The sequence below is a fragment of the Geotrypetes seraphini genome, chromosome 5 (assembly GCF_902459505.1).
Source record: "Geotrypetes seraphini chromosome 5, aGeoSer1.1, whole genome shotgun sequence".
NCBI classification, from domain to species: Eukaryota; Metazoa; Chordata; class Amphibia; order Gymnophiona; family Dermophiidae; genus Geotrypetes; species Geotrypetes seraphini.
This window is the reverse complement of record NC_047088.1, coordinates 6,707,205-6,720,264: the sequence shown is the minus strand read 5'-3', so window position 1 is coordinate 6,720,264 and position 13,060 is coordinate 6,707,205. Positions and strand designations below refer to the sequence as shown.

General features: G+C 42.3%; 1 protein-coding gene across 2 annotated transcripts in view; it reads left to right on the top strand.

Moving 5' to 3' along the window:
- LOC117361281 (transmembrane protein FAM155B-like) overlaps positions 1 to 4,435 on the top strand; it is a 42,833-nt gene extending 38,398 nt beyond the window's left edge. For both annotated transcript variants that reach the window (XM_033946414.1, XM_033946413.1), the window contains exon 2: positions 2,049 to 4,435. In XM_033946414.1, coding sequence (XP_033802305.1) covers positions 2,049 to 2,431 — 383 coding nt within the window. In that variant the 3' untranslated portion in view covers positions 2,432 to 4,435. The remainder of the gene's footprint in view (positions 1 to 2,048) is intronic.
- The last annotated feature ends 8,625 nt before the right edge of the window (positions 4,436 to 13,060 follow it).

The window sequence follows — 13,060 nt, the reverse complement described above, 5'->3', positions numbered from 1 at the left end:
AATGCCATTAGAAATGGTGAAATATGGTGAGGTAGAAGAGCCTACGGGCACCTAAATAAAAAGTACTGATATCGCACCTATGTAGGCGCTGTAGGCCGCTGAACACCAAAACAGGCATGGCCAATGCCGGAAATGAAATTAGGCATGATTCATGCAAAGATAAGCACTGGAAATATAGGCCCAGAAAACCCTGACCTATATGTCCAGTGCCTATCTTGCATATAGGCTCAATTCTGAAGCTGACGCTGATGTGTGATTGACTCAGTGGCCGATATTAGCAGAAGTTAGTGCATGATATTTCCCCAGGGCTAAAGAAGTTTAAAAACAAAGCATAATGTCTTCAGAGTAATTCGCTCACACATTGGGAGCTCTTCAGGCTAGGGTACAAGTTATGTTCAGGGCAGGATTAATTCGTCGAGGGCCCCTAGGCACACAAGTACACTGGACCCCTGCTCCACCCCACCCCACCCCACCATGCGCCCGGGCAGAAACAGGAAGCTGCGTCAGAGGGAAGGTTTGGGCAAGCAGCACCGCTTACACAATTACAGTTCCCATTGACTTTCTTACCCGCGTTGCTTATTTTCCGTCGCGTTGCCAATTGATGCTGGAGGGGCCCATTGCCTTTTGGAAAAAACAATGTTGATGCCCTCCTTCATCGGGCCCCCCCCTGACCATTTTGGGCCCTAGGCACGTGCCTACTTGGCCTATTGGTTAATCCTGCCCTGGTTATGTTATAAGATTTCCTTCTATTGGGTTTAATATTTATGCAGGCAAACAAGTAGATGATATTCTAAAAGCTAAGGAAGATGTGAATGTTATGGGATAGCGGTTTGGCTGAGAAGGAGGCTGGAGTAGATTTAAACATTTTCACTTACCTCCCCCCACCCCCAACCCCTTTTATCAAGCCGCAGTTCCAAGCAGTGGGAGCTAAATGCCAAGCTACCCATAGGAACAGAGAAAAGGTGTTTGCTTTCTTTTTCCTTAGATCTTGTGGATGAACATAGTTTTATATATTTCTCTATTTACATATTCTGATGATTTAAGACTATTTCATTGTTTGCTTTGTATCCCATGTGGATGGTGATATTGTTATTTGAAATTCTAAATAAATAACTTTTTTTAAAGTCAAATAATTCACTGGAGAGAATGCTCTAGAACAGGGGTAGGCAATTCCGATCCTCGAGAGCCGGAGCCAGGTCAGGTTTTCAGGATCTCCACAATAAATATGCATGAGATAGATTTGCATCTCAAGGAGATTCATGGTGGAGATCCTGAAAATCTGACCTGGCTCCGGCTCTCGAGGATCGGAATTGCCTACCCCTGCTCTAGAGCAAGAGACCACAGAGAAAGAGGGCAAACTTGGAGCCATCACAGGAAGGGAACAATCTAGTAGAAAAAGAAATGGTAATGGAAGTGTAAAAAAGCCAGAGATGACCGGGAGACTATGAATGAAACAGCCTAGACTAGAGTAACACTTCTCATTATCCACAGCCTATTATGTGGGAATATTCAGGAGACTTATCTTTGGAAAATACAAAACAGCAACTGAGTTTCAAGCATTATGTAGTGGAAAATGTATGTCTATTGTAAGGTTGGTAGAAAGGACATTTTTTATGTAATTCTGTTGAAAGTAACTTGGCCTTCAGAAGTATTCAGTATTGGCAAATAATGAGAGTCATAAATGGAAAAGCTTGACAGAATGGAGTTGCAACTGATTGAAGGCCACTTATTATTCACTATGACTTAGGACTCCAATTAACTCATTGCCGACACCTCGGGGACACCTTTAACATATGACTTTGCAACAATAGGTCAAACACTTTCCACAGTCACATCTGAATGCTACCTTTTTGTTTTCTTATTGGGATTTATTAAAACTGCTGTTATCTGTAAATAAATGTCAATCGAGCCAGGAGTCAAGTCTTCCATTGTATAGCGAAAACAATTAGTCACAATGTTATCAAAATAAAATCATTTCAATATTTCTTCCTTCCCATTGTAGTAAGCCTGAAGATGTCCCTTTTCAATTTTACCTTTTTCTCAAACAGGGTTGCTAGAAAACCAATTATCCAGTGAAGAAGCAGAGTGTTGCGATGTCCGATGGCGCTCCTGTGACCCACCAGCAGACAGCGATTACAATGCATCAACCAAATCGGCGGACTCTGAGTTGTTTTATTACCACCACAACCCTAGTCACCACCAGCATCATCACCATCGCTACCATCATCTTCATCACTACCACCACCACCACCACCACCCGTCCTTGTTGCCAGTTTCGGCGGGTTCACGCCTCAGCAACAGCAAACTCAGACTATGTGTGCTGGTACTCATGCTTCTGCACACAATGGCCTCCTTTTCAACTGTGCAAAACAACGGAGTGAGTCTGGAGGCACTGCCTACTCTGGATGAGAACATGACAAGGGAAGAGTGAAGACAAAGAGCGGGGAATACATGAAAAACTAAGTGAAAAGGCTGAATTTTCCTCCCAAGGGCACACACAATTCCTCAGCAGGAGGCACAGAACTGGGGGATGGCAACCCTGGGAGCAGTTCACCACGGAGCATCCTGGTGAAGAAATACATAGCTCTCTGGTACAGAGGGCCATAGAACACAACTTTGAGAAGGGTTCGCATTCAATGGCCTTTAAAATGAGTTCATGTTAAACAGAGGGAGTGGAAGGCAGCAGAGAGAGAATGAGCTGGGGTAAAGGCTGGTCCCCATAGATAGACTTACTTACAGTAGAAGCCGTGGGCATTTACCTTGGAATCCTGTTACATGGTATCTAACTGCAATGGGAGTGCTACAGTTGGCACAAGTTTCCCTGAGGTATTATGAATCATAAATTTTATTTACCCTTGTTCTTGCTTTGAATATATTTGTAGTACTGACCAACAAAGAGTACAATGGCCCATAGTATAGGGATATTAATGGCCTGGACAGAAATATTTGTTGTAATTGACAACAAAGCAAAATGGCTGGTTATAACTACTAAATAAAGTTGCCTTCTCAACTGGCCCATGCAACAGAAGTGTTCATGGAATGAACAGCAGGGGAAATGACAATATGAGGAGTGACAACCATTGATGTCTAGATACAGAGTTTACACTGAAGGTAAATGCCCAGGGCAGGTTTAGGGCTATTCTAGAGGTCAGTGTCTGAGGTCTTGGCCACCATGGTTCTACAATCAATTACTGGTTCTTTGGATCCAACAGATACTATCAGGTAAAATTTACTTTTTCTTTTGTCTTTAATCATAAACTATCTATAATCCTCCCTGTCAGTGAAGGGGCATAAACATTTGCCAATAGTGTGTTCTCCTTTACCACTCAACAATATATTCATCTATATTTCACCAAGGGTGGGGGATACTTTTTCCAACTCAAATCTACTGCCCATTTCCCCTTGTTTCTTTTCTGAACTCCTGGCCGAAGCAAATTTTTTCAATGCTTTGTAAAGGCTCCTTTTGATATCTGCAGTGTCACTGTCAATCATTTTCTCACACAATACAACACAGATGATGTTTGGCAAGTTCAAACTTAGATTGTAAGCCCTCAATCTGGGACAGGGAAACACTTGAGCTTGGGTTGCTTCAGACGGGGGTTACTAAACATCAAATTGTTCTTCTTGGAGGATGTGTTTACTCTTAAAGTTTTGCTGTGATTCTCTACCCCCAACCCCTCAGATATATGGTCCACTTTTCATTTGATTGAAATTAGGAGGCTGATTCACCAAAGCACAGTAACCCGCATTAACATGGATTATGTGTGTATGTTTTGTGAATAAACCCCATTCGCAATGGTGCACATTAGTACAAGTTGCTCCAGTGTAGTGAATTGGCCTCAAAATTCATCAAAAAGGAATTCAGTTACAGAATGAGATTTTGTACGTGCCTCAGGCCCATATAAAGTTGCTAAGAATTGGCAGTAAATTTATCAAAGTTCCTTCCTTGGCCCCTATTTCCTAATGAACATTAAGGTTTTAGCGGGTAATATGCGTTAACTGTAGCTACAAAACCCTTGTGGAGGTATTCCTAGCACTTAGGCAAGAAAGCCATGCCATTATGCAGGGCATCAGCTGCTAAAGCAACTAACATTACCTGCAGTGTTAATAGTCTGGAAATTTGTTAAAAATCAGCAATCAGTGCTCTTCTATAAAGGTTCCTTGGAGCTAAGCATTGAGCATCAAATTGGGCACAAGGACTTACGCCAGCTGAAACCTGGTGTCAATGCAAATTGGGCGTGGATCCCCACTGTGCCCATGCCCCTCCCATGACCACACACATGATCCAGTAGGCACCCATTGTTACAGAATAGCGTGTAATCAGATCAATGCCCAAATCATAAATAGGGAGTAAAACCATAGGCGTCAGAATGGGGGAGGCCACGGGGCCATGGCCTCCCCAAAAATTGGCAGTCAGAGTCAGTTATGGCTCCATTCCCCCGCCCACCTCTTGCCAGCCATTGTAATTTTAAATCTTCCGGAACTGCCGCACAGCGTCGCTACATAAGAACATAAGAATAGCCTTACTGGGTTAGACCAATGGTCCAGCCAGCCCAGTAGCCCGTCCTCACGGTGGCCAATCCAGGTCACTAGTACCTGGCAAAAACCCAAAGAGTAGCAACATTCCATACTACCAATCCAGACTATGGACTTTTCCTCCAGGAACTTGTCCAAACCTTTCTTAAAACCAGCTACACTATCTACTCTTACCACAACCTCTGGCAGTGCACTCCAGAGCTTGACTATTCTCTGAGTGAAAAAAATATTTCCCTGCAACTTCATCGAGTGCCCCCCTAGTCTTTGTAATTTTTGACGGAGTGAAAAATCCATCCACTTGTACCCATTCTACTCCACTCAGCCGTCTCTTTTCCAAGCTGAACAGCCCTAACCTTGATTGCTCTTCTTTAAACCTTTTCTAGTGCCGCTCTATCTTTCTTGAGGGGAGAGTGTGGTGCAATGGTTAAAGCTACAGCCTCAGCACCCTGAGGTTGTGGGTTCAAACCCACACTGCTCCTTATAACCCCAGGCAAGTCTCTTAAGCCCCCCCCCCCCTTTTACTTCAGGTACATTAGATAGATTGTAGACAGACAGGGAAAAATGCTTGAGTAACTGAATAAATTCATCTAAACCATTCTGAGCTCCCCTGGGAGAACAGTATAAAAAAATAAGGAGCCCAGAATTGAACACAATACTCTAGGGGAGGTCGCCCTATGGAGCGATACAGAGGCATTATAACATTCTTAGTCTTGTTAACCATAATTCCTAGCATCTTGTTTGCTTTTTTGGCTCATCGAGCAGAAGGTTTCATCACCCAGATCTTTTTCTTGGGTGCTAACCCCAATGAGTTATCCCTGCGGTACGCCACTGTTTATTCTCCTAATCATCTAACCCTACCCTCTGTTTTCTATCCGATAACCAATTCCTAATCCACAACTGAACGTTGCCTCCTATCCCATGACTCTTTCATTTTCTCATGAGGAACTTTGTCAAAAGCTTTCTGAAAATCTAGATACCGGCTCATCTTTATCCACATGTTTATTCACACCTTCAGAGAAGTCAAGCAAATTGTTGAGGCAAGATCTCCCTCGGCTGAACCCATGCTGACTTTTTCTCATTAAATAAGGTTTGTCTACATGTTCCACAATTTTATTTTTTATAATTGTTTCCCCTTTTTTGCCCAGCACTGAAGTCAGGCTTACTGGTCTGTAATTTCCCAGATCTCCCCTGGAGCCCTCTTTAAAAATCGGCAAAACATTGACCACCCTCCAATCTTCAGGTACTACAGATGATTTTAGCGACAGATTACAGATCAGTAACAGCAGGTCAGCAATTTCATGTTTGATTGTTTTTAGTACCCTGGGATGTATACCATCTGGACCAGGTGATTTATCACTTTTTAACTTGTCGATTTGTTCAGATTCATCAAGATTTCTTTCAGTTCCTCCACATCATCACCCTTGAAAACCATTTCTGGTTCAGGTAGATCTCTTACATCTTCTTCCGTAAAGAAGAATGAAGACTTCCGGGGCAGGCCTGCATGTTGACACTGCGTGGCAAATGCTAGAAGATTTAAAATTACAGTGACCGGGGAAGATAGGTGGGGGAATCAGGAGCTGGAGAGAGAGGTCATGCCATAGGATCCTGCTGGGGCTAGGGCGGAGCCTTTGGTTCCACCCCCCCCCCCCCCAACAAAATAACATTCCGCTTGCCTATGAGTAAAACAACAAAAGGAGAGGGATCCAAAGTGCAAGCAGAAAAGAAACAGAATCGACCTTAGGAAGGACAACTTGGTTCTGTTTTATTGAACAGAACCTCTGAGGCAGGTTTAATAGCTGAAACCTTGGCTGTGTCAGGTCCTGTTCATTATAAGAGAAGCAAATTGTCCTTAAGGTCAATTGTGCTTCTTTCCTGCTTAAATGCTTGTTAGCGCCACAGTTTGATCATTGGAGCCTGAGATTTGTACCCAGTTCTAGGCAGTCAATGGCAGAGCATTAACTGAAATGCACATCTCCCGCCCCCTTAATAAAAATGTCTGTGTTACATGAATGCAACATTTAATGCATGCTAATACAGTAGTTAATGCAGTGTCGTACTAGGGGCCCTGATTTTAGTGAATTCTTTCACAGCTAAAGTGGTATGGAAGAATGGCTCCAGTAGGTCAAGCAGCGATCCTTACAAGAAAAGCACTGCCTTCATTCTTTTTCTGAAACAGCAGTAGAAACAACGGTTATTATTCATATATATGCATAAAATGATCAATGTTTTCCTCTTGTAAGCTGGATAGTGGAGTCGGGTTAAGACTAGACTTTAATACTGGAATTACAACTGCCAGCTCTGAAGAGGCACCTGGAGGGTTGTCAAGGAGGCTAAAAGCGAGCAATGGAATTGGGGGGCACAGGGCTTGGATATCAAATACACCCATTTAAGCTTTGCAAACTTAGGATTCATTTCCACTTGTTTCCTTTTCAGATCAAAAGTCTTTTAAGAGGAGCTGGCTTGTGCTTGCATAAAACTCAGTATGTTGGGACTTGGAACCAGCTGGACCACTCATAAAAGCTCGCAGGCAAATATTTAGACATTTAAAATGAATGTTTAGATAAGTGCCTGTGATCTAACAACTGTCTGCTTTTGGCTCCAAATGTGAATCAGTGATAGGAGCAGAAGAACTGATGGACCGTTGTTCAAATCACTGCCCCAGAATTGTGATGTCGTGATTAAAGAGCAGTAAAGCCAACCAGAAGTCAAACCTCCTAAAATAGGAATCATTCTAGCTAGAAGAGGAAGGTGGGTCTTAGCTGCTGATGTTCAATTGAACCATTCTTTCCTTTGGCCCCACAGTCCCTCGTCCCTCACTCCTCTTTTAGTTCACAAGGCATTTTACTTACATAATACAGTAGATAACAATGGATAAGAATTAATTGCCCTGCCTAATCTGCCATTATGATGATTATTATTATGTTTTTATGTGTGGTATATCACAGCCAGTGCTGACTGGGTTTTGTTTTTTGGGGGTTCTGTTAATTCAAGTCCTATTCAAGGACCCAGGAATCCTAAAGATATGAACACAAATTGTATGCTGTTCAAAATAGGATCGAGTTTTGCTAAATTGATAGGGTTACGTCTTTTAAATTTAAAATTTCTAAGTATTTTGAGAGTCCAAATGGATTTATTGTTATTAATTTGCTTGACTGCAGTTTACAGTAAAAGAAAATAAGACAGAAAACCCAAATATCCAGACAAATCACAATCCCATGCCAACCTCTACCTCCACATTGCTCAAGCTCCAGCTAGATCCCAGTTTATAGAGATGAAAATGATTTCTGAAATTCAGACTTTGTACAGTTGCTGAAAATATCAACTATAGATGGATTCCTTATCGTTTCAATGCTAAATTCATTAGGCTCAGAGATGATGTGTTTGATGCTGAAGGAAAAAATATATGTTTGTTATGACTCAAAACAAATTTCAGGAAGTACTGTATATGTGTAGAGTCAATTCCTGTGCTCCACTGTTCCTATATAGGCCCCACTCACATTTATGCCATTTTTATCTTCTCTAAGAGGCCCTTTGACTAAATCTTCGTGCTCAGCAAATGCTAAGAACAATTTTAGACCTGAATAGCACATGCTAATTGTTAGGGACACTAAGCTTTAGTAAAAGTGTCCTTAAATTCCAAGAGCTTGAGCCTAGGTCTATGAGAAGTTTGGCAGGTTTTCTTTTTCTCTTATGGACAAAAACAAGACCTGCTATTTTCAGCTTTTCTTCAAGGGAGATATACTGTATGTGATCTTCCTGTCTGGTGTGTTTGTGTCCTTTATCATCCCCCCATGGCAGATGGGTATTTTTTTCTAGGTCCATGGTTTGTCATGCATAGTGACTTGTATTGTTTCTTCAGCAGGGCCGGTGCCTTCAATTGAATACCCCACTCAAATGATCTTTTAGGCCTCTTCACCCCTCTAACAAGCATGATCACTCCAACAGCACCCTTCCCACAATCATAAGGCTATTTGAAAACTGCCCACCCTCCCTGCTGGTTAAAGTACCTCCTGCTGTTTCTTTGAAATTATCTGACTGTCAGGAACTATTGTGCTTTGACAGCAGATGCTAATGCCATAGGCAACTGCCTACCCAATGGTTGGGCAAATGAATCACAAAAGGAGTATTTTTGTAGGGATAGATGTATTCTATGAATACATGCATGCAACTACAGCGCCATACCAAAATGTCAGGATATGTCAGGTGGTCAATCTTTTTATTTTATTTTGGGTCAATATATACAGTAGGTGTATTCCATGAATACACTCACACAGCTTATGCCACCTAATAACCTTGGGTTTTCGTCCATTGTACATCAAATTTTCTGGATGTCACGGGGTCTATGAGGATCTTGAAAGGGATAGTTTTGGGGGGAATCCAAATATTCCATAAATACATATATACAACTGTGTCACATAATAACTTTTTCTTGCTTTTGGATGCCATGCAAGTCCATTTTTTACAGGATGAAATTGTACATAGACTTTTGTTTCCTGATCCAGATAAGTACACCCTAAGGGCACCCACATTCCAAAAAGTAGGCTCCATCAGTTTGTGTATATTAAAAAAAACGCTTCGTCCATTTGGAACTTCCAGTATTCTGTCATATGACATGAGAGGAACTTGGCAAAAATGACCCATTCTCTAAACATCACAGCTTTCAAGCAAAAACTGATCTTAAAGAGACAGTACCATTTTCTCAACAACTGCTCACACTCCCTTCCCCTCTTACCTCATTCTAACATCACCTCTCACATATGTATACTCCCTGTACACATGCATCCATCATGTGATTGGCTTACAAGCCAATATCATTCCAAATATATTCCAATAAAATTAATCAAAATTGTTACAATGTTATTTGATTAATTGATTGATGTATGTATTTTTTGTTACTGATTCCGGTATTATTCCCAGGTGGGTGATAAAGGGCTGCTGTCATCACTGTTGGGAATAGAGGACCTGCTTTCTCTTCTCCATTCCTCGTCTCATACATACAGTCTAGTCACGGTGTACTTTAAAAGACAAAACAGCCAATTAAACAGCATTTTCAGACTTCCAACAAAAGCAAACAGAAAATAGAAATTAATATGTAAGCAACACACATTACCTCCACATCTAGAGAGACCATCTAAACCACAGTGTGATACCGAAATTCATGCATTCGTCCTCTACTACAGAAGGACTGGAAAAGTCATAGAAACATAGGAGAGAGTTGCATGGTCTCTCTTTGTTTCACAAAGATCTAAAGAGAACAGAGATAAAACACAAGGTAAAAATTCCTTCGCTCATGAACAAAGCTAAAATTCACACAGAAGGGTAAAGGGTCATGGACAGACTTCCACACACGAACAGCACATGCTCCAGACACAGAAAAACATTGTGGGGTGGTCTACGTCACCTGGACAGACCTACCTATCACAGAGATGGGCCTAGGAACCACAGAAACCGGGTTGTACAGAAGAAAAAAATGTGGAAACAGATCCTGGACTTCCAAGAGTTTAAAAATGGTGCAGACGAATGGGGGCATTCGGAGAAACTGAAGGGAGATAGGTTCAAAACAAATGCAAGGAAGTTTTTTTTCACCCAAAGGGTCGTGGACACTTGGAATGCGCTACCGGAGGAAGTGATCAGGCAGAGTACGGTACAGGGATTCAAACAGGGATTGGACGGATTCCTGAGGGATAAAGGGATCGTGGGATACTGAGGGAGGAGCTGGGATGTAACACAAGTATAGAAAGCTAACCAGGTAATAAGTATAGAAACCCAACAGGTCGTGCATGTGCAAGACCGGAGGGTTAGGACTTCGATGGGAAGATAGGACTTCAATGAGAAATCAAGGTGGCAAGGGAGCCCCTTCTGGTGATTCAGACAGGTCATGACCTGTTTGGGCCGCCGCGGGAGCGGACTGCCGGGCAGGATGGACCTATGGTCTGACCCGGCGGAGGCACTGCTTATGTTCTTAATTCTCTTGCTATGCAATTCCAGCCAGCATGAGAGTTACAGAGTTTCTGTGAGATATACTGTTATTTGTCTAATTGTCACTGCATTCTGAGGACCCCCTGAGGAAGGCTAGGCATAGCCAAAACACGGCCCGTGTAGGGTCTGGTTCACTGTCAGTGCAGTAAAATTATAGCTCTTACACTGTTGGAATAAGTTTGATTTTTAGTACATTGTGATACATTTTTGTTTGAAACATCAATATACTGCACCATTTTTAAACTCTTGGAAGTCCAGGATCTGGTTCCTCATTTTTTCTTTATTTTGAATGCAACAGTGAAAGGTACTCGTGCCACAGAATTAAACCTAAAACATAGTACAAATAATAAAGACATATGCAGACCTTGGTCATACAGATAAAATACTATACATTACTTTCCACAAACACAACACATAAAAGCAAACTTGAAAATAAGCATATACAGGTCACAGTGCTGCACACGATGTACTTATATGACAAGCTAAAATCCACTGGATAACTAGGCCCGATCTCCCTTGTGTTCAGCTGTAAACGCCACTGGGTGAAAATTTCCAGAGAGTTTTGTAAGTTAGTCTTGTAAAGCAAAAGTGACAAAGCCTGGTGGATCCTTCTCGTAGACTAGACACTTTATTAAGACATGAACATTTGAGGACAAGGGTTCACGTGTTCACTTGGGCCTCCATTTACAAAGCAGCGTAAGAGTGAGGTAAATGCCCTGGGGCTCGTTGAACTCCTACGAGTGTCAGAGTATTTACCTCACCAGCCCACAGTAAAATTCTCTTACCCAGCATTTATTAGATGTATGAAGAGTAGTTCAGAAAATGAGCAAATAAATATGAAAATTAAATGGATATGGAGATTTGTGGGGAGGGAGATGCAGAATAGCAAAAGGGAACAATAAAAACATTCCTTCGCTATTGACACTTCCTTTCCACAGTTTGCGCTGTATCAATGCTTTCTGGGGACAAATATATCCTTCCTCCACATCTACTCTGCCTTGATGTATATTTACTCATATCTACTATTACTACTACGATTAATTATTTCTATAGCGCTACCAGACGTACACAGCACTGTACAGAGTCACAAAAAAGACAGTCCCTGCTCCAAAGAGCTTACAATCTAAACAGACAAACAGAATGTCATGGATACAGTTAAGGGGATTGGTTAATCAGCTGGCTGGGTTAGAGGGCAGAGTAGAGTTAAGGATTGAAGGCTATATCAAAAAGGTGGGTTTTCAGTCTGCTTTTAAACAAGGGAAGGGGCTTTTATTCCAGGCATAGGGAGCAGCTAGATGAAAGGAACAAAGGCTGGAACTGGCACTGGAGGAGAAGGGTAACGTTAAGAGTGACTTATCTGAGGAACGGAGATCTCTGGGAGGTGTATAAGGAGAGATAGTAAGGGGCAGCAGAGTGAACCCACTTGCCTCCTGAAATACAAAACAAACTTACCCTGAAAAGTTTATACCTCAATAAATTTGCTAGTCTACAAGATGCACCTGCCTCTGTCATTTTAATAGCCATTGGCACATCTTAGAATCCATAACCCCCCCCCCCCTTTGGTTAGCCTGAAATAAGAGTGACCTACTCCAATCCCCAGACCACAATCCTCGTAATGATCTTGACACAACCTGCTTTGTTCAAAAAACACATAAAATTTGAAAATACTATATAGTTCACAGCCTAGATAATTTGACAGTAAATTACAATTCACTGTCCCGTGGAGGGGCATTTTCAATATGATGTCTACATCTGAGTTTAGATGTTTTGCAAAAAAAATGTCCAAAACTCCAGTACGGAAAATGACCATTTTCAAAAGAGAAAGACATCTTTCTTTTGGTTTCACAAATGCCCATTTCCTAAATGTCCCAGGAATATATTTCACATTGTGTGGTAAGGCTTAAAACTCACCCACAACCTACTGGACCCAACTGTGTGTCTCCTCTGTAGCCCCTATGCCGGCAGGTGTCGCCTATATGTCAGTTCAGAAGATTTTTGTTGGACTCACAGTGTATTAATCAGTTAGACTGGAATATCGGCCTGGGTCATAAGAACATAAGCAGTGCCTCTGCCGGGTCAGACCATAGGTCCATCCTGCCCAGCAGTCCGCTCCCGCGGCGGCCCAAACAGATCACAACCTGTCTGAATCATCTGAAGGGGCTCCCCTGCCACCTTGGCCTCCCAATTTGGTACTGCCTTCCCATCGAAGTCCCAGCCCTCCGGTCCTGCACATGCACGACCTGGTTGGTTTATACTCATTACCTGACAAACTTTCTATACTTTTGTTACATCCCAGCTCCTCCCTCAGTATCCCATGATCCCTTTATCCCTCAGGAATCCGTCCAATCCCTGTTTGAATCCTTGGACCGTACCCTGCCTGATCACTTCCTCCGGTAGCGCATTCCAAGTGTCCACGACCCTCTGGGTGAAAAAGAACTTCCTTGCATTTGTTCTGAACCTATCTCCCTTCAGTTTCTCAGAATGCCCCCTTGTATTTGCTGTCCCCTTCAGTCTGAAGAATCTGTCCCTATCCACCCTCTCTATG